This window comes from Tenrec ecaudatus, chromosome 5, assembly GCF_050624435.1.
Source record: "Tenrec ecaudatus isolate mTenEca1 chromosome 5, mTenEca1.hap1, whole genome shotgun sequence".
NCBI classification, from domain to species: domain Eukaryota; kingdom Metazoa; phylum Chordata; class Mammalia; order Afrosoricida; family Tenrecidae; genus Tenrec; species Tenrec ecaudatus.
Genome location: NC_134534.1, coordinates 1,114,718 through 1,136,011, shown reverse-complemented (window position 1 = coordinate 1,136,011; position 21,294 = coordinate 1,114,718). Strand labels below are relative to the sequence as shown.

Below are 21,294 nucleotides of genomic sequence, written 5' to 3'. Positions count from 1 at the left end.
ACGTTCTCATAACCACCGAGGAACTGTAATCAGTATTGACAAAACATTAAAGGCAGCCCCAGCACCTCGGGTTTACCGTCCCCAAATGCAGAGTCCCTATCCCACACTGTCCTAAGACAGAGAAACCGAGCGCTTCTGGTGTCAGCTGACAGGCCGGCAGCATCATGACGCCAAAGCCAAAGCCAAAGCCTGGCCAAGACCGCGATAAGGCCTCCAGGGCAGTCTCTGCAGTGCGCAGGGAGGCAGAGGTCCCAGCCCAGCCAGCTCTGCCACCAAGACCACCAGTGGGAGGGAGCGTCATGGAGCTAGGGGGAAACGGACTGAGAGGACAAGGGGCTTTATGAAGGTCTCGAACACCAGGTGGGGCTCGGTTCATCTCAGGAGGGCAAGGTGGGTTTAATGTCATGAAATCAGTGGACAGAAATCAGAACATTACCTGGCGGAAAGAGGGGCCTTTCTAAGGCACCACCCCAGAAGATGTGAAAGAAAGTGTTTGTGTCTTCACCATCCACCCAAAGTCACGAGCCAACCATGAGACCACTGAGCAAACTTGTGATAGAAGGGGATTCCATGGCCTGGAAGAAAGAGGTTCTCCAGAGAACCTTCCAGAAAGCGTAACAGGTCAAGGGGAAAGACTGGAGGCATGGCCACATACTTTGCCTGGTACTCCCCATTATACAGCACCAGTGCTGGAAGAAGCAAAAAGAAAAAAGAAAGACTAAAAAGCATTCAGACTCCAAGGAAAAATAAAGCTATCATTATTTGAAACAATAGGATTGTTTCTACAGGAAAAAAAAATCCTGTCTACAGTACTATGTACATATAACCTCCTCCCTGGGGGGAAGATAACAGAAAAGTGGATGAAGGGAGACATCGGACAATGTAAGATATGACAAAATAATAATTTATAAATTATCAAGGGTTCATAGGGGGGAGCAGGAAAAATGAGGAGCTGATATCAAAACCTCAAGTAAAAAGGAAATGGTTTGAGAATGATGATGACAACAAATGTACAAATGTGCCTGACACAATGAATGGATGTATAGAGTGTGATAAGAATTGTATGAGCCCCCAATAAAATGATTTTAAAAAGAAAAAAGAAACTAGCCCATCAGCTAGCACCCCATGGATATGGAAGCTTCACTAAACCATGGATGGGAAGGAATCTATCCTTGCATGTGAACGTTTCTGTATTATTCATACATACATTATTTGTATCAGCTAGGTAATAGAGTGCACACATTGCCAACTTGTGACAATATGGAAATGTTACTTATGTTGCACACGTTGAACTGGATACTGCCGCATACTTATTCAGAACAAGCGAAAGCTTGTCCGGCTACATAAAATCTAATATTTACCCACAGAAAGAAAGACAAAGTCTGAAGGCAATGTTTCATCAAGGCAGACAGCATAATTACCAAGAACCAACAGAGACTGTGGCAAGCGAGGGGACAGGGAGTGCAAGAAAGAGGGACATGCTCCAAAACAGACTGGGGTAGTGACTGTGCCGGTCTTCCCAATGGGAGTAAAGACGGAACTGGAGGATGTGTGGGTTATGGGCCAGGGCAGCTGCTTACCAAGAAAAACAGTCCATTGGAGAGACCTGATAACAGATCTAAATTGTAGAGGGAAGGGTGGAGGACAAGGAGAAAGGGGGAACCGATCACAGTGATCAATGTACCGCCTCTCGGCCCAGGGGGGGGCGAACAACAGAAACACAGGTGAAGGGAGAAAGCAGGTGTCATATATGAAAATAAAAATAATGTATAAATTATCAAGGGTTCACAAGGATGGGAGGGAAGGGGAAAATGAAGAGTTGATACCAAGGGCTCAAGTAGAAAGAATGTTTTGGGAAAGATGACGGCAACAGATGTACAAATGTGCTTGATACAATGATTTATTAAAATATTTTATCTGAATTGGCATAAGGAATAATAAGTGCAGAGACCAGTAGAGACGCGACCTGTCTGCACCACACTGAGAAAGGGCAGTGACCACCTCAGAGGAGCACAGGGCGCCCTAACCTGAACCCACAGGCGTGAGCAAGGAAACAAAAACTAAAGATAATGGCTGAAATTTGACCAAAATTTCTGAAAAACATTCATCTTACTACAGCTCCAAGAAGTTTAATGAACTCCAAGTTGGATAGATGCAGAAATCTATGCCCAGACCTATCTCAGAAAAAAATGCTGAATGCCAAAGACAAGGAGACCATGGTGAACGCAGTAAGGAAAACAGTGAAGTGGGCACGATGGGGCACAGCTGTGGTCTCGGGTTACAGGCATGGCAGCAGGGGTGTGACAAGCCAAGGTGCTGGGAGGCATCTAGTCCACAAAGACTCACAGGCAGCAGAGGCGCCTTCCAAAGGAAGTGGGAGAGCAAAGGCGTGTCCACACAAACAAACCCGGAACCTTTTGCTCTCAGACCGACCTGGCCAAGAGCACAGCAGGTCCTTCAGACTGAAAGCCAGTGGCCCCAGGTGACAACGGAGTTAATGGGAGACACGTCCGTGGGAAAGGTCACTATGCAATTTCAAAAGGCAGCGTGAATGCACGTTTCTCTCCCTCATCGCTGAATGGACCTGAAGCATCGTGACACAAGACATTATGCAGAGCACTGCCATGGTGGACGAGGTCTGGGGACCATGGGGCCGAGGTGGGGAGGGCCGCAGAGCTGTGCTGGCGCATGGGAAGATCAGCTGATGGTGACCCAGACCCCCAGGAACCAAGGAGAACCAAGAATGACGAACATGACAAACGCTGCAGACAAACACGGAGCTTTCCGCTCTCCAGCCATCCGGAGTGGTCAGGTGGCTCCCACCCACGGTGACCCCAAGAGAAACTAAGCTGGGCTCCTCCCAGCCCCGTGCCCACCTCACAATGGATGGCCTATCGCTGGAGCTGCTGTGCCTGTCCTGCCCTGCTGAGAGCCATCCTCTTTCTCGCTGACCCTCTCCTAGACTGGTCCCCCTGACAATACGTCCAGAACACAGGAGACCGAGGGTCACCACCCAAGCTCCTGGGGAGCATTCTCGCGGGACTTTTGCCAAGACGAGTTTGCCTGTTCTTCTGGCCCATCGCTCGTTCTTGCTCTACTCTAGCATCCCTACGGGCAGGAGAGCTCATGTGTGTCCCAAGGACTCGCAATGTCCACGCGTGGCTCGCTCTAGAAGCCACCAGGGCTCTGGTCTCCTGAGAGACCGTGGTGTCCAATACTCTTCACAACATCATCAAGTCTTTCAAAGAATTCCTTCTCCGCGGTCCAGCTTCCCCATGTATAGGAAGTGACTGAAACTCCCATGGCCTGGGTCCGGTGCACCGTGTCTTTACGGTGACTAGCCTGGCCCCATCCCTCGTCCATCCCTCAACGCTGTTTCCCTGGTTTCCTCTGTCTGTCCTGGGGTGGCCTACAAGCTTCTTCATGCTGAGGTGTGATCCAGACCCAAGACTGTGGCAGCAGGTACTTCGGATCTTCTTCACTTTTAGCAAGCACAGTCGTGTGCAGTTCGTTTCCTGGCATCTTTAGTGGATACTCAGATATGCACACGATCCTCAGAAGGCACGGTAGGGTGTGTGGCGTTTAGATTTACTGCACCTAGCAGTACGAACACAGAGACAGGGCGAGGAAGGACAGCTACGGAAGAGTAATGGCTATACATCACGAGCTACACAGCAGCCGCCAGGAACACGCGGATTAATGCTCAATGTCAAGAAAACCAAAACCCTATAAGCTGGACCAACAGGTAACATCATGATCGATGGAGAAAAGGTTGACGTTGTCCAAGACGGGATCCACGATCAATGTGCACAGACGCTGCAGTCAAGGAGATCCAAAGCCACGTGGCACTGGGTGAATGTGGTTCAGGGGCCCTCTTTAAAGCACAGAAAAGCAAAGGCATTACTTTGGGGACTAAGATACAGATGTCTGAAAGTAAACGCGGGGGGAAAGATATACTGTAGAAACAACAATGAAAATAAAATAAAATAAAAAAAGAAACACCAAAGATGAAATAGCCATGTTAGTATCAGACAAAACAGCCTTAATTTTTAAAGTGATAGGTATTTAGTAACAGGAGTGGCCCAGGGAGGTTGTGACAGTGATACATGTCCCTGACAACAGAGGTCCAAGTGGGTGAAGCAGAAGGCAGACAGAGCGAAAGGGGCAGACTCAATCACAAGAGTTGAAGACTTCAAATCTCTCTCTCACAAAGAGCAAGGATCCAGAAGAGTGACACAAGCTAGCAGCATACTTCATTTTCTCAAATTCATGTGGGACCTTTTCCAGAAAAGGCTAGGAACTAGACTTTATGACAAAACAAGTCTCAATAAATTTAAATCAACTGAAATCTTGCAGAAGGTATTATCAAATCACAAACATACAGAGTAACAGCAATAATAAAATTGGGAAATGGAACAACATTCTAGTAAATAACATAATGGGCCAAAAAAGAATCACAAAGAAGATTATCAAATATTTTAACGGAATGGAGAAGATACAACCTACCAAAATGTATGGGAAGCAGCTAAGGCAGTGTCTGCAGGAAAATGTATACCTATAAATGCTGACATTAAAAAGATCTTAAACTTGGGGGGGGCTGACCCCAAGGGCTCAATGTAAAGTAAATGTATAGAAAAGAACGATGGCAACATTTGTACAAATATGTCAGATAAAACTGATATATGGATCAGAACAAGAGTTGTAAGAGCCCCCAATAAAACGATAGGAAAAAAAAAAGATCTTACACAAACAACCTAAACTTCTACCTTAAGCCAAGGGTGGAGAGACAGAGAAGCCTCAAACAAAGGAAATCAGAAAGAGACAACACTCCCAACTCGGCAGTAAGGGAACACCATGAAGAGCTGCGTGTCGAAAGGTCAGAGGACTGAGATGAAATGGACAACCCCCAGAAAGACCCCAAATACAGACACTGACTCAAGAAGGAGGAGAAAAGCTAAGTAGACATATACAAACGATCAAACTGTAACAAAAATCAAAAATGAAACTTTTCACAAAGGAAAGCCCAGGATTGGTTAGATGGCTGCCCTGGAAAAGGACATCGTGGAGGCGCAGAGTAGAGGATCTGTAGGAAGAGGACGCCCCTGACCAGATGAACGGGCTCACACTGGCCCACTGTGAGGCCAGCACAGCCTGCAGGGCTGCTGACAGGACAGGCTTCGCCCGCATGCGCACCCCACCCAATTCCTTCTAAAAAATAAGAGAGGAAGAACACCTACCAGTCAATGAGTGGACAAATATTCCCATTTAAAAATGGACCAGGATGTGAACAGGCGTGACACAGAATAGAGAAATAGTTCAGAAGCATGCCAGAGCACAACAATTCAGTCCAAACCGACCCCACTGCTATCCAGTCACCTCCAGCTTTCGGTGAGGCTAACAGAAGGGTTTGCAGACCAAGTGTTTGCAGAAGCAGACTTTTCACCGTCCTGTGGAGTGACCAGGGTCTGAGCCTAGGACCTGAGAGTTGGCAGCCCAACATAGCACCAGGGCTCCTCTGGTCAGCAGGTGGGTGCATATGAAATAAAGCCACAGGAAGACCGCTGCACACCACCAGAAAGATTACCCTACAGTCCAAAGGCAGCTACGGCCAGTGTGACCAGTGTGGCCACGGAAGTCTTCAGTTGCCCTTAGCCCTGCAGAGCTGCTGAGGCTGGGTCATTCAAGCACAGTCTAGTAGCTCCCCAAATGGTGCCACCTTGGTCACCACAGGACCCAGCAAGCTCTCCCTAGAAACACGTACCCAGAGATCTGGAAGCCTCTGTCCATGTGTAGTGAATGCCAGCGGCAGCATTACTCACCACTGCCAGGGCTGGGGGCGCCCCGTGGTGCATGCAGGAGCAGAGAATGGCAATGCCAGCCTGCAAGCGACTCAGTCCCGACGGGCCACCCATGAGGGCGGGAATGACGAATGAAGAGGACACTCTCTGTCAGCCCTTTCCAGCCCCCCTCATACTGCATGATGCTCGAATGGCGTGTAACCATACCCTGAATAAAGTTCTGAGTTTTATGCAGCAAAGCCAATCAACAGAGGACAGCTGGCTTAATATGCAGCGTGGTGGGGAAAGGGGGAAGCATTCACTGACAGGGATAAATTAGGCCCTACCTCATACCAGGAAAGAGCCTCCCCAGGCACCTGTTCCCAGCGCTGTCCTGTGAATCCTCACGGCTACCTACCAGGAAGCTGTCTCTAAAACAGCACCTTTCCCTCAAGGGGACACTGAGGCACAGACTAACTTATCAGGGCTGGTCCCACCATGGGAAGTTCCTACCAAGCGGCCACACCAGGTGTGTGACCATGCCTGGGACCTGGAGTGGGAGGCTTCCTGAGCACACCCCACAGGGTGTGCTGTCTGACAAAAATGAGATCCCAGGCAAAGCTGGCAGCAGGGAGAAGTCCTGCCTGCCTCCTTCGGAGCTGGGAACTGGCCCCAGGCTGGAGCAAGGACCTTGGGCAGAGACATCTGTCAGAGCATGCAGCAGGACAAGGGGCCCCTGAACAGGGCTTCTCCCTCTCACCGTGAAAATACCTCCCTTTCTTTTAAAATGACCATGGACACAGCTGGCCACCCAGGAATTCCAGGGCAGTGTCTGCAGCATGGTGTGCACAGGTGTCAGTAGGGGGTGGCCAGCCCAGGAGGCCTCCACAGGGAGGTGGAGCAGCCAGGCGCTGTGACAGGCCCGCTCTGGCAGGCAGGGTTACCCATTTCACTTGATTCAGTGGAATATTCTAAATTCTCTGGGGCCCCTCGGAGGACTTCCACTTCACACGCCAGCGACGACTCAGCACTTCTCCTATTATTTAGAGAACACAGTTAACCCTCGCCAGCCCAGGAGGGATCTGGTGCGCTCAGCGCTTTCCCATATATAATTACAAGCTGCTGCTACCCATCACGCGGGGAGGACGCCACTCCGACACGCCAAAAAGGGACGCAGTAAGCACTTCCTCAGACGGCATTTTTGTTTCAATGGGAATATTGTATGGGGATGATCCGAGGCCTCAGTCCCAGGGCCCCTCACCTGGGCTGGGGTCTGGGATCTGGGGTCACCCCGCCCTCCAGTGGGAGGGTCAGCCAGCTGGACAGCACACAGACAGCCTCTCCAACTCTTCAGCAGGCCTCTCAGGGTGGCAGACCCCTGCCCCATAGGCTCCTCTCACTCACAGCTGGGAGGTCCGCCTGCCCTGCCAGACCAAGCAAGCCCTCCCTGCAACACGCATCCAGTCTGCCCCCTGGCTGCGGCCTCTTCCCTTGGCCCCTTGGCCCCTTGGCCCGCAGCCGGGGTTAGAAATCCAAGGGGCAGGTCCCGGCTTGTTAACAAGGGTTGTTCATGCTCCCCAGTTGCCATCCCCCGCCCTGGGGTCCCTCTCCTGCACCCTGTCCCTTCCCAGGCCCCTCCATCCATGTGGCGGGTGGGGAATGGAGGGCCAAGCTCAAAGTCCATCCACTGGCTCCCTACCCCTACCCCGCCTGGCTGGTCTGTCAGGGCCCTCACCTTAGTGCCCAGTGGGCAGTAGCCCTGGAGGAAGTCCTTGCAGACCTCAGCCTTGCGGGACACGTAGACGTGGCTGTACGGACAGCTGCTGTTGCTGCAGATCCCCTTCAGGAAGTAGGAGCAGACGGGCATCTGCGGGAGGGGGGTACACGGAAGGAGGGGTGTTACACAGGGGAAGGGCGTTACACAGTAGGGGGGAGGGGTGTTACACAGGGAGGGAGTTACACAGGGGGAGGGGTGCTGTTACATGGGGAGAGGTGTACACAGGGGGAGGGCATTGGGGTGTTACACAGGGGTGAGAGGGACCCTCACACAAGTATGCGGGACAGACTGATGTGGGGGAGTGAGGCCACTACCCCATACAACCTGCACCCCAGGACCAGGCTGCTGCCAGCTCAGGGGGAAAACCAGCCTGGATAGTTTCCACAGGGGTCAGGTCCCCCCAGGCGCCTCTCTGGGCCTGACCTCTGAAGAAGGGCCTAGCCTACCAGCACTGGGTTCCCCATACGCCAACCCGCGCAGACCCAGGCCCTAGGGAGGGGCCAGATGTGTGAGGGTATCTGCCTTTGCCTCTGCCCCACCCCTCCATAGCCAAAAGGCCCTTGGCATCACCACCGAGGGGCGGGGCAGTGCAGGGCAGGGCCCTGGTCCGGTAGTCCCCATCCACCCCAGCTCAGGAGGGGCAGTGTGAGTGGGTGGGAGGCCAAGGCACAAAAGGCGATCTGCGGCCACGTTTTAATTGTCTGGTAAAGGAGACCACGAGGGGAGCGGGCAGGCTCCTGCTGGCAGTTCCCTTAATGCGCTTTTTGATATAGAGCCCAAATTAGCGCTAATAAAAAGGGGCAATAACTCCGCCCCCCCTCCCTGCGGGGCCCCTCCTGCTGTCGGAGCGGGACCATTATGGAGAAGAAACCGGCTCTCGTTTCAATTAACCTCCTTCGCACCCACCCCGGCCACACAAATAACAATAACATTCAGTCAGCCCATGCGATGTGCTGCTGGAGCCGCGGCTAATGAACCCGGAACTCGACGTGAGCCTCCAAATGGCTCGCAGCGGAGCTCAGCGGCCGCTCGATTAGAGAGAAAAATGCTGATTCTCCTCAAGCTCCTCAAGGGGAAAAGCTTGTCGGAGCAGCAGCAGCCTCTGCCCCTCTGGGACTGCCCCCCTGGCCGCAGGGGTCATCAGATGGCCAAGGGTGCAGTCACTGGGGCCCACACCCCTCACCAGGGAGCCCAGGTTCAAAGCTCAGCTCTCTGGATGACCCCACCTGCTGCAAGTGCAGGGGAGTCGCTGACCCCATGGGCTGCAGGCAGGCTGCAGGAGAGGGTGGGAGTGGGGGGTGGGGGGACTGGCGAGACGCTGACCTTGTCTTTGGAGACTTGGTGGGAGAAGGGGCAGGTCCCATCTGTCTTCTTGCAGGTGCCCCGGAGGAACCTGTGGTGGGGAGGGGCAGGGGATGAGAGGTTGGGACAGGTAATGAGGGGAGGGAGGGGCGGGATGAGGGCAGGCCAGGGAAGGGAGGCACCTGGTGCACACAGCAACCTTCTCGGGGTCATGGATGTAGGGACAGCGCTCCCCTCGGCTGCAGCGGCCAAAGCGGTTGTAGTAGGTGCAGTACTCCGCCCGCGGCTCCCTCCTCTTCTGCCGAGCCTGGCGGAGGATGGCCAGGCTGCGCTGCACGGCCCTGCTGCACACACGGAGGGGCAAGTGAGCCTGGGCAAAGGGGCACCCTCCCACCCTCGGCCCCATTCCGGGTGCCTGCCTACCTGGCTAGGGAGCGGCCGGAGGTGCTGGCTGGCTCCCAGCGGCCTGTGAAGGGAGGGATCTGGTTAAGCCAAGCCCATGGCCAGGCTGCCACCCCATGACACCTAGCTCCCCAGATCCTGAGCTTCCACGTGTCATCCTGCCCAGTGGCCAAGGCCTTCCTGACGACCTCTGGCTGCCTCTCCAGGGCCCTCAGTCTGTGTCCAGACCCCGTGGGCTCAACCTCAAGGCTCACTACTGCCTCGAGTGGATTTCACTCATGGCGGCCCTCTGACGACACTGTAGGCAGAACTGCCCCTGCAGGCTTCCCGGGCTGCAACACGAGTGCTTGTCTTTCCCCCAGGGAGTGGCTGGTGGGTCCAAAGGCATCAGGCCCAGCTCTGTCTTGTAGGTCCCATCAGCCACGTGGCAAGGGCAAGAGGGCAGCTGCCAGAGACTGGGAAGTGATAAGTCCTTGCATTTGGCCACTCCCCGCTGTGCCTGCCTCCTTGTGCCAAGCCCCACTTTAAGCTAGAGCACTTGGGTAGAAACCGGTCAGAGCCCTGCACTGGTGGCCACGTGCTCCAGGCCGGGGCTTCCATACCAAGGTCATGAACAACCCTCAAAGCCCATGCAACAGAAGGAGCCTCATCCCGGGCGGGCACAGCACATGGGGCAAGCAGATGTCCATGGCCGGCCGGCTGGCAGGCTGCGTGAGCACCCTGTGGGTGAATGAGGCTGCAGCAAGGCCCACCCATCCCTTTCCTCATACAAGCCAGATGCCATTCCCTGCAGGCCACTGCTGGTAAGATGGGTGGCGACCGAGCTGCCCTGGGGCAGTCCTGAGGATTCAGGGGACATGGTGCTTGAGTCCCCAGGTGGCTCCCCACCCTAGATCACAAAGTGCCTCAGGGCCAGCCCATCACACAACAGACTGAGCCCACACACTCAGACCAGCTGGATCCGCTTCCATCTGCACACCTGTAGTACCCGGCATCTCTGAGCCCCAGGCCTGTGGCAGGTGGTGTCCACCTACCTCCTTACCCTCAGGCCAACCACCCTAGGGGCAGTGCGAGCTGCAAGTGGGGGAGCAGGTCCCAGGCTCCTGGGGAGGGCCGAGAACACCTGTATGCCAGCCTGCGTGGACAGCATGGCTTTTCTAGGCTGTCACCTGGGGCACCATGGCGCCACCTGCTCCCGGCAGGAGTCCAGGTACTGCCCACCTCCCTGTGAGAACCCACAGGGGGAGGGTGGTCCTTCCCTCTCTGCTCTGCATTGCAGGAGCAGCGGGTTGACAGGCATGGGACACAGGAAGGTGGCAGTGGGGGTTGACAGGCGCCGGGCAGTGCTGGAAGGCGGCAATGTGCACGTGGAATGGCTGAGAAGAGGTGGCGATGACGGGAGCCAGAAGAGACAGACTGGCTCAGCCCAACTGGGGCCGAGAGCTCCAGCTCAGGGCTGGTTGGTTGAAGGAAGAGCTATCCCTCAGATCAGAGCCTGCTGGGACAGTACCCTTCTAGGCCCTGAACACCACCACTGCCCACAGGGCTCCTGTCCTTGGGGGACAGCAGGTCCTTGTCCTGAGGAGCAGGGTAAGGTGGTGACAGAGGTCTATCTTGTGTGGCCCTCATATTGACCCTGCAATCAGTTGCTGGGTGGGGAGACCTCACCCAGAACATGTAGGGCTGGGCCTCTGGGGGCTCAGAGGGGGCCTGGGTGCTCTGCTCCACTGGAGAGGCTAAGAGTCTCCAGGGGCCACCAATGAGCTTAGAGCCCCGGGAAGGGAGGGCCCTGCAGGAAGGGCTCGAGGGAACCAGCATCCAGGGCCCAGGGCTCCCTCCCCAGAGCCATGTGGACAGTTGGCCTAGAAAGAAGGCAGCTTTCAGGGTCCTTGGTGACCTCAGACATCCTGCCAGCAGGTGTCCCCACCACAGTCTCACCCACTGCCTAGCCAAGATGGAGAAGGCCGGACAGTGGGGGACACGGGGACATGACAGCCAAGGCGATGTCACACCCCTGCCAAGCATCACGTCCTGTGAGTATGTCACTCAGGTCTCTGAGGAGCTTGGTGTGCAGGGAGTGGAACCCACGTACCTGGAGCAGGCTGGGAGCCCTGGAACAACAGAGGCCGTTACAGGGAGGCTCGGTCAGCATCCAACTCCCAGCCTGCACGCCCACAGACTTCAATCACCATCACAGACACCAAGAGCAGGTCCTATGGCCCTCCTCCCAGGACACCCCCCACATCCACCTTTCCTCCTGGGGCTCACCCCCTCCCCAGCCCCTGTCCATTTCTCTACCCTCATGCCCACCCTGCCAGGGCCATCCCCCCTGCTCCCAGGACATGCTCCCATTACCCTCCCTAGCAGCCCGACATTCTCCCCCTCCCCAACAGGGCCTACCCGGTCATAGACCTACCCACCCCTCCCCCAGGCTCCCCAGGGAGGCCGCTCGGGTGGCCAAGCCACAGTGCTGACGAAGGACATGGGGAGCTGGGCTGCCACACGCACCAGCTGAGAGGGTTTGAGTGAGTCTGCCCCTGCTCCTCCTCCAGGACTGCCCAGCCTAAGGCTCAGAGGACAATGGTCACAGGTTCCCCTGTGCTGGCATGTGGGCACCAGCTGATACTGGCCAGTGCTGCCGCTGGGGGCTCACATGGCATCTGTGCAGAGAAGGCCAGGACACCACCTTCCTTGGGAGCCCAACCAGTCTGGGAAAGCCGCAGGCCTCTCAATGAAGGAAGGTGGGCCTGGACAGAACCATACGTCCTCTTCCAGTAGTTTGTACAGTCACCGCAGCAACACCCCTCCCCTGCCCTGTCTCCTGAGCTGCAGCAGCATAGGCAGCCAGGGGCAACGTGGGCAATTAGGGCAGTGCAGGGCCAGGTGCACAGGGTGGGCTGTTACTGACCTTGGCACGGCAGACAGCGAGGGCCTCGCATGGGGAGAGGGATGACCCAGGTCATCTGTGCCCCCAGCCCCAAAGGCCTCCTGAACCCGCTGGGTCGTGGGGACCCAGAAGCCCACCCAATGGGTTAGTCCCAGGGCCACATGCGATCAGAAGGACTTTCAGGCTGGCTGGGCTGTGCCTCCTCTGGAGAGACCACAAGGCTCCTTGGGCACCAGGCAAGCCTGGCCAGCAGGCGTAAGGGACCCCGGGGGGATGGGGAGACAGACATGTCCGGTGGCACTCCTTCCCAAGACCCAGCCCTGACCTGACATGGCTGCTCTGCCAGGGCAGCACCCCACCCCCACTACTCAGCCCTCACCTGCACGGAGGCCCGAGGTCCTGGAGAGCTTGTTAGCCGACACCCGGTAGAGGACCCCTCCGATGCACCTGTTCCGCCACTGGGGTGTGCTGGGCGGGGCTTTCCCAGCCCCGGCGCTTGCTGGGCGCAGGCGATTCAGCACCAGGGACCTGAGAGGACAGGAAAACAGGAAAGGCCAGAACGAGACAGTGGTCAGCTGGGGATAAACTCGGCCCACCCCTGCCAGCAACTCATGCCAGGTGCTGCAGCCCCAGGAGGTATTACTACGCCCACCCACCAGGCTGAGGACACCCTTGGGTGGATGTCAGCTCGGGGCTGGTGGGAAGCCCCATTCTGACCACCTGAGGGGCTGCTGCTGGGCAAGGGGTCCCTGGGCAGAGGCGGGGCAATCGGGCTTTGTGCTGGCAGAGTCCCTTCCTGCCCCGGGAGGGTCAAGGGGTATGTGGGAGGGTGTCCACATCAGTGCTACAGTTGCCATTTCTCTGGGGTCTCACAGGCCACAGTACTCTGGTTCAGGTACTGTGCTGAGGTCCCCCTCCAGAGGCACATGGATCCCCAATGCCACCTGCTGGTCAGCACAGCTGGGCGTGGAGGGATGTATGTAGCTCAGGAGGACAGTGTTGGGCTGTAGGGACCCTCCTGCAGTGAGCACCAGAAACAGAGCAAGAGGTGTGATCCATCTGTGGGTCAGCTGGGCAACCTCTGCAGGCCCTTGAGGACTCACAGAGGGAGGGCCAGGCAGGGGGGTGCCTAAGGGAGTCCTGCTCCTGCTCGCCCGGCCCTGAGGCAGTGGCAGTGACCCAGCCCCACTCTGTAGTGTCACAGACTGAATTGCGTCCCCATCACATGTGTCCATGTGGCTGCACAGTCATTCTCAGCAGCTGGAAAGTTCCGTGGGCATGGTGATGTGAGCTGACATGGTGCTCCTCCTGGCCCCCCTCACTCGAGGCACCGCCTGATCAAATGTTGGCCGCCGTGCTGTGCATGGCCTGCACACGCCATCAGAGACCAAGGCCTCCCTGAACTGAGAACCTCCTAGACCCAGGGGACAGCTGATGCCATGGCACATGCCAGTCTCCAAGGTCCCTAGGCCCACAGGTGTGAAGTGGAGACAAGGACCAATCTCCTGGGCTGGACTCCAGCCTTCTCTGTTTTCTAAAGCCACATGAGAGAACTACGAGAAGCTATAGAGGCCTGACTTCACTGCCTGCAGGTACTCGGTCACCAGCCTGAGCCACCACCAAGGCCACAGCTGCCACTCCAGGCGCAGTGGCTCTGCTCTCACCCTACCCACCCCCACTAGTCCACTCTCAGCTAGGAGGCATGTCTCAAGAACCAAACCCCACCCCCAAAAAAATACTCAACTCCCTTGCCCTTGAATAGTTGAGGTGACCCTGTGGGTTTCTGAGACTGTACCTCTCTAGGAGAATGGAGCGCACGGAGCAGCAGGTGGTTTCCCACCACTGAGCTTGCAGTTAGCAGCCCCACACTCCACTCCTGAGCCTACAGACATGCCTCTCCATTAATTTCCAATGCACAACCAATGAAGGAGCCCTGGGTTGCTCTGGGCTAGGCATTGGGCTGCTAACCTCGTGGCTGACGGTTCAACCCACCAGCTGTTCCGCAAGAGCAGGATGAGGCTGTCTGCTCGGGCACACACTCAGCGTCAGAGGCCCGACAGGGCTGCTGTCAACCGGAACGGACTGGAAGGCAGTGGGTGTGGTTCAGGTTTCTCTGCTTACTGTGGTGATTGTGTCCACCCCCCTTCTCTGCTGTGGGTTGGGCTGTGTCCTCAAAACACATGGTGAAGTCCTGAGCCCGAGCACCTGCCATCACTTTGGATAGATCATTATGGAGCCCGAGGCCAACAACTGGTATCTTCACACAAAGACATGGCTTGGGCCCTGCCGTGGGGAGACAGCCATGGGACAATGCAGGCAAGAGAATGGAATGGGGCAGACACTAGCCCCAGGTGCCAACAACACTTGGGGGTGGGGACTGGGAGAGCAGGAGCTGGCCCTACCCATACCCTGGTGCCAGACACCTGGCCTCGGGGCTGACACTCAGCCCCTCCCAACAGCCCCTGAACTTGAGACAGTGAGATGAGTGGGGTAAGCAGGTGACACAGCCTTCCCCTCTCAGTGCCAGCCACCCACACCCAGCATGCCCAGGAGCCGGGCACATGAGGACCTGGGGGGTTACGGTGGCATTAGGGGGATCCTCTGCCCCCCGCTCCCGCCACCCCCACTGACCTGTCCCTAGTGCTTATCTTACTCCAATAACAGCACCTTTAGCTACACAGGCGCCAAGCATGGGGCGCATGGGGCGGGTGGGCACTGCCCCCTCAGCCGCCTTGTAGCTCTCCACGGCCCCGGTGTCACAGCACTGCAGTAAATTGTCACCTAATGGAAAGGACGGCCTTTGGAAACGAACTGCATTGAGAAGAGAGGATGAAATTAATGAGATAATCGCTGGGCCAAGGACCCATGCGCCCGCCTGCCCTCTCAGCGCAGGCTGTAATTCCTTCTCTACAACGGGCCTCAGATCTAGACTTCTCCCATCCGTCCGCAGGCCGCGCCGCCAGGAAATTTCATTAGCGCGGGGAAATAGGAAAGGTATTAAGCGTGGATAATGAAGGGCAGGGAGGGACTGGCACTCTGAGATGGTCTTCTTTCTCGCCTTTGTAATGGGTGCCGTGAACTCTCTCTTCAAATCCATTCCTAATCCATTTGAAATACTACAGCAAATTATCTCTCCCTCAGCCCGAAAGCGGCCAGCCAATTTACTCCGAATAGAAGTGACAATGAACCAGGATTTATCACCATAACCTTGACTACATGGGGTGAGGGCTGGTCCTCCCCTCAGCCCAGTGGGGGCACCAAGGACGGGTGGGGAGCCGCCGACGCATGGACCGACGACACTCTGTTGGCTGAAAGGCCAGCGCGTAGGCACGCTCAACTGTCCACATAACCTGGCCAGCAGGGACCCCACAGGGCCTCAAGACAGAGGGGCATCCCCAGAAAAGAGGGGCATCCCCAGGACATTGGGACTTCTAACCAGAGGGTGCCCCAGGGCATGGCCTAGAGGTAAGAGGGAGAGGTGGCCCTGGACCCCACATTCAGCCTCCAGGGGGCTCAAAACCTCACTCACAACTCCTTCCTGGATATGTGTGAGCATATGCAAACATGTGCACATCATACAACATGCCAATGCAGGTTAACATATACTTCTACACTGCATGCACTATTCTACACATGCTATATGCATGTGTGAATATGCTCACACATGTGCATACATATACCTGCATCTTGCCTGAGCATACATGCATGCAAACAACGCACACACGCATAGTGGACACATATACATATACACACATCCATCTCGTGTGTGCACACACTCATGCCCCACACATACCACATATGCACACACACCATGCGCCCAGTGTATTAATACACACACAACATATGCACCCGTGTATGCATACATGTGCCCCAAATGCCCAACGTATGCATGCACACATGTGCATCCCATGTATGTGTATGCACCCACCCCCACCTCCCTCACAAGCACACAGGCACACACCCAAGTGCAACTTGCTTGTACGCACATGCATGCCACACACACTCATGCACCTCATGTGTATGCACATACAGTCCACATGCACCTGTGTGCATAGACATATCCCACACATATCACCTGTATACATATGTGCCCCACCCTCACCTCACAGGTATGTACATATGCTTCACATGTACCTCACGTGTATGCACACACTCCATACTAACGTGTATGCACATGGCACATACTGTACATATACAGGTATATGCAAACATGCTAGATGCACGTCATTCGTACATACCCATAAGTCATACACACAGTTCATGTATGGACATATCCCACATGTATACAAGTGTACCTCATTCACATGTGTGTATCTACATGTAACACGCATATATGCACACGTAAGCCCTATACATACATCACTTATATTCACACATCATCCCACATGCACCGTTCATGTGCACACATGCACCTCATAAATCCCACATGCCATTTGCATGTGCACACACGGTGCATGTGAGGTGAGGTGTGTGTACAGTCTCAGCATTGTATCAGTAAGGTCTCATCCATCAGACAAGGCACAAATGGAACACTCATGTCCCCTCACACTCCTGCACAGGTTAGGTCGTATCTCATAGGGCTCAGAGCTTCCTCCACCCCACCCCCTGGGGTCTTATGCAGGCCCCTCAATGTTCCACTCCTACCCTGGGGGTCCTGGCACAGACTCTTTAGAGCAAGGGCAGATCGGACACTACGCACTAGGCCCCACCCAAGTATCCTGTGGGGTCCCCAGAGAACCTGCTCTCTGCACCTCACCCAAGTTCCGCTTGGACTTCCTACCCAGCCCCCAATACAGCAATGCCATTGGCTTTGTGTAAAAGTCATTTTAGATGTCTCCCCGGCACCGCCACCCAGTACCGCCACCCCAGTGGTTCCGCCACCCCAGTAACCTGGAGACTCACCCCCCTCTGTACCGCCACCCCAGTGGTTCCCTGGAGACTCACACTGACCACTAGTTCCTCTACCTACAGGCTTTGCACAGGCTCCTCCCAGCCATACCCTCAAGGAGCCCCCAGGACCAGTGGGCATGGGATGCTGGGAACCCCCTCCTGGAACAGCAATGGTCCGGGGCTGGAGCGCTGACTGGTGACTGGTGACCGGTGCCCTGAGGGCCAGCAGGGGAATCCAGAGATGGGAGCAGGCCTGGTTTATTCTGCTGCCCATTCAGAACCACCATCCAGGAGCAGCACATGAGCTGGGTGTGCAGACACACAGCAGAGGGCCAGGCTGGTAGGGAGGGCCAGGAGCAGTGGCAGGGGCAGGAGGGGGTTCCCAGGCCAGGCTGGGGCTGCGTATCCCTAGGTCTGAGCTGAACATTTAATACTGAGCTGGGGTGGGAGGGGCCAAGGGAGTGGGAGGGAGTTAAGGTGGGAGAGGGCTAGAGGGGTAGCAGCAGGGACAGGGTGGGAATGGCTGGAGCATCCCCCAGGCAAGGGTGGGCGGGAGGTGAGTGGGTGTGAGGAGCAGGTCTAGTGGCAGCCCAGGGCAGCTGCAGGGTGGACCACTAGGCTAGCCGTCAGGTGTGGGGGGCAGGGCGAGGGGAGCGGGGGGCTCCTGGCACAGGACAGGCTGCCCACAGTTACTCAGGCAGGAGCAAGTCGGCAGGCAGGAGCAGGCAAAACAGGCGGGGAGGCATTTTTCAGGAAATGGAGCAGATTTTGTGAAGCTGCGAGCGGAGCAGGGCAGGGATGCGGCGTCAGCAGAAGAGGCTCAGCCCGAGGGAGGAGGCGCTGCGAATCCCCAAGTAGGTCAGGCGCTGAGCCGCTTCACCGTGACAGCCGCCCAAACTGCTTAAGTGGGCCTTTCCACCGGAAACGCTGACGGGGCCCCGGGCGGCTGGGCTGGGGGCGGGGCTGTGTGAGGCCGGCCTGTGTGCAGGGTCATGTGTGTGCACGGTGTCGGGTGTGCAGACGTGGGGGTGGGACCGTGCGGCATGTGTGCAGGCTGAGTTAATGCATTTGTGCACACAGCCCACTCTTAGCAGTCTTCCGCTGCTCTTCACATGCAATCAAGCTACACAGCAGAACACGTACGTACGAGTGAGCACGCATGCCCTTGCGGGGCTGGCCCCAGCCCCCAGAACAGAGGCATCTGGCCTGGTGGGTGGCTGTTAGGCATGCCCTTGCCGCCCAGGGCCCCACCCAAGGGAAAATAGGAGCACCTCTGGGAGCAATGTGTGTGTCCTCCTTGGGCACAAGACCCTCTCAGGGGACATTGAGGCCCTGTGACTCCACAGAGTCCCTTCTCACCTGCCTGAGCCCAGAGCCTGCACCACAAAGAGGGGTCTCCCCCAAGTCTGCCCATGATACCCCAAGAGTATGTGTCCCTACCCTACTACTGTGGGGGCCTCTGGCACACACACTCCCTTCCACAACCAGAGAGTACCTGCTCTTGTGGGCCACCCTGGCCACAACTGTCCAGGGTCTGAGGCTCCTCGCCCATCTGGGCAGGAGCCCAGAAGCCAAGGGACCAGTCAGTGAGCACATGCAATAGGGCCACCTGCCTATCTATCAGTAGCTGTACCAGCTGGGGTGGGCCGAGTCATGTGACGGGGTAAGTCCTGGCAAGAAACTGGGGAGGCTGAGGGAGAGGCTGTATCCAGGGTACACTGGTCCAGCAATGTACAGTATCCTGCCGCTGCCCCCCTCGGGCTGGCGTTTTATGTGGGAACATCCATCTGATCGGTATTTCGATCAATGAACGTATTACAAGCTTTCCCTTTAAAAGCCTAATAAACAACAAGATGGAATGTAAAATTCTCCATAAAATGACACTTTTAAAAATCCATTTTAGCCGAAGCTATTGGTGGTTGTACTTCCCCACAGAAAAAAGGCACCAATGTGGGCACAGCCCTGCTGGAGGGTTGCGGGGGGGGGGGGGGGGGGGGTGAACAAGAGCAGGTGTTCAGACTCAGGTAGTAGAGAAATCAGGCAACACAGGCTCTCTGAAACGGCACCACAAGCCCCAGCCATGAAGACCAGAGGGTGCCAGGCCACAGCACGAGGTCCACAGGTCTGCGTCACCTCACACAGCTGAGCAGTCCTTAACAAATGAGTCCGCTCCCAGCGTGCACCGGGAATTTTCCTTCAGGGCTCAAGCAGGGGCCAGAGGCACTTGGACCATGGGCCGAAGGTAGGTGGCTGGGCGCCCAGTCACATGGTAGATGCTGCTGGCCTGCTGGCCAGTGCTGCACAGTGGCTCCATGGCCGTGAAGGAGTGGAACTAGGCATATGTGGGGGGGGGGGTAACCACAGCATTAGAAGTCATGGGGGGGGGGTAAAGGATGACCTCGGGCACTAGATGGCCACAGAAGGAGGGACACATTTGGTATCACTGAACTGCACGTGGAAATGCCCAGGGGTATGGCTAGAGACAGTGCCAACTGGAGTCCTGCACCTGCCCCTAAGGGACCGTCACAGGTACCAGAGAGGGAGGTGCCACCACCACACCAGAGCAAGCTGAGGTGGTCCCATCCATGTGATCCTCGGGAAAGCTGTGCAAAGGTCAGAATGGGGCCCGGGGTGGAGGTGGCTGAGGGAGTAGGTAGGGGCATAAGAAATCATGGGGGATAGTGGCTGGGGAAGAGGGGCTAGACAGACAAACCCACAGGCAGGATGTCTCACCAGCTACCCCTCAGTACAGGCCCCAGCCTGCCTGAACAAGCAGTGCAGGCTCACAACCTGGCACTGACATGGGGCACCCTGTGGGTCAGGCCCACACCCGAGTGTACCCCGACTCACAACAGCCCTGGGGTTTCAAGCCAGCCTCATCTTTCTCTGGCAGGGCAGCTGGTGGGTTGGACATGCCAACCTGGCTGCCCACATCACCAAGGCTCAAATACCAACAGGGTTCTGCACATGACAAAGAGCCCCACAACGGTGTCCCACTGCTTTCTCACCAGGGCAGCCAGCCCAAAGCAAAGACCCGCAAACCTGGCGCTGGCAGACACTGATGGCAACAACCACACCCTGGGCTCTCAGGCATGGGCTGTGAACCCAGCGCAGAGGTCACGAGGTCAACAACAACAGGTAAGCTGACAGCTCCAGAGCAGCAGCACACTAAGACCAGAGCTGCAGGGAGGGAAAGTGGCCCGGATGGAGGGGCGCTTTCTAAATCCAGGCTGGAACAACAGAGGCCCCCTCCTCCGAGAAGCAGCCCGGCCCATGCAGGCTCTTCGTCGGGGTTGGACGTCACTCCGCACCTCTGGGTGGGCCGGTCTAGGCAGGGCCGAGGGTACGCCCCCCCCCCCCACCCCAATAGAGGGATCTGGTAGCATGACTCCAACACCCAGGACAGTGTAGGGTGGGGCGGGGTGGGGCGGGGCGGAGGCGGGGCCGACAGGGAGGGTGGGGATGAAGGCGTGGCCGGCACGGCCCCGACCCCGCCCCTGGCCGGTCTGTGCTAGCCGAGGGGGCCGCTGTAATTCAGACTCCCCTGCCGATACTTGATGGCTTTCTTAATTCGGCTCCTGCTACTATTAATGTAGTTAATGTTGAGATTATATCTATTTTCCGGCGTCGGCGGTGATTTATCCCAGCCATTTTTCCGGTGCAAGCTCCCACGCTGTTAAATCAAGCGCCTTGCCAATTAAGTGCTGACTTGGGGAGTGGAGGCAATCTCCCGCAAATCACACCGCGCTGCCCCGGGGGCGCCGCCCAGACCTTGCTGACTTCGAGGAACAGGAAAGCACACAGGCTCGCCCCCAGCTAGCAGGGAGGGCAGAGGTCACAAGCCAGCCCTCGGAGCTGCGCCCCCCCTCCCCCAGGGCCCAATGAAACAAAACAAGCTCAGGCGCCCCAGGGGTGTCTAACACGGAGGATTAAACCAGGAGACTAAACTCCGTGGTTTACTACTGCCAAGTTGCGCCGGGAACCACCGAGTCGGCGGTTCAAACACACCATGTCACTTGGCTGGAGAAGGCCATGTGAGGTTGCCCACGCCTGTGAAAATCCACAGCCTCCGAGACTCCAGGTGGGTGGCTTAGAGTCAGCTGACAGATGGCGGGGTTTAGTTTTGGTTACAACTGCACACAGCCCAAGTGAACCTCATTCCAGGGGAACCACCTACACGGCAGCCCCGGACACATGGCCAGCAGTGTCCTGACATCGTCCTGCACCCACCGGGAAGATGAGCAGGCTTGGGGGGAGGA

General features: G+C 56.5%; 1 protein-coding gene across 2 annotated transcripts in view; it reads right to left on the bottom strand.

Annotated features, from left to right (window-relative positions):
* Positions 1 to 21,294, bottom strand: part of ZC3H3 (zinc finger CCCH-type containing 3) — a 48,825-nt gene that overhangs the window by 5,198 nt on the left and 22,333 nt on the right. Inside the window, exons 5-9 of one of the 2 annotated variants that reach the window (XM_075549196.1) lie at positions 12,525 to 12,673; positions 9,280 to 9,322; positions 9,039 to 9,197; positions 8,878 to 8,947; positions 7,513 to 7,644 (exon numbers count right to left, since the gene is read on the bottom strand). In XM_075549196.1, the coding sequence (XP_075405311.1) occupies positions 7,513 to 7,644; positions 8,878 to 8,947; positions 9,039 to 9,197; positions 9,280 to 9,322; positions 12,525 to 12,673 (553 nt within the window). Of the gene's footprint in view, positions 1 to 7,512; positions 7,645 to 8,877; positions 8,948 to 9,038; positions 9,201 to 9,279; positions 9,323 to 12,524; positions 12,674 to 21,294 lie in introns of both variants that reach the window. The other variant, XM_075549195.1, reaches the window with a different exon arrangement.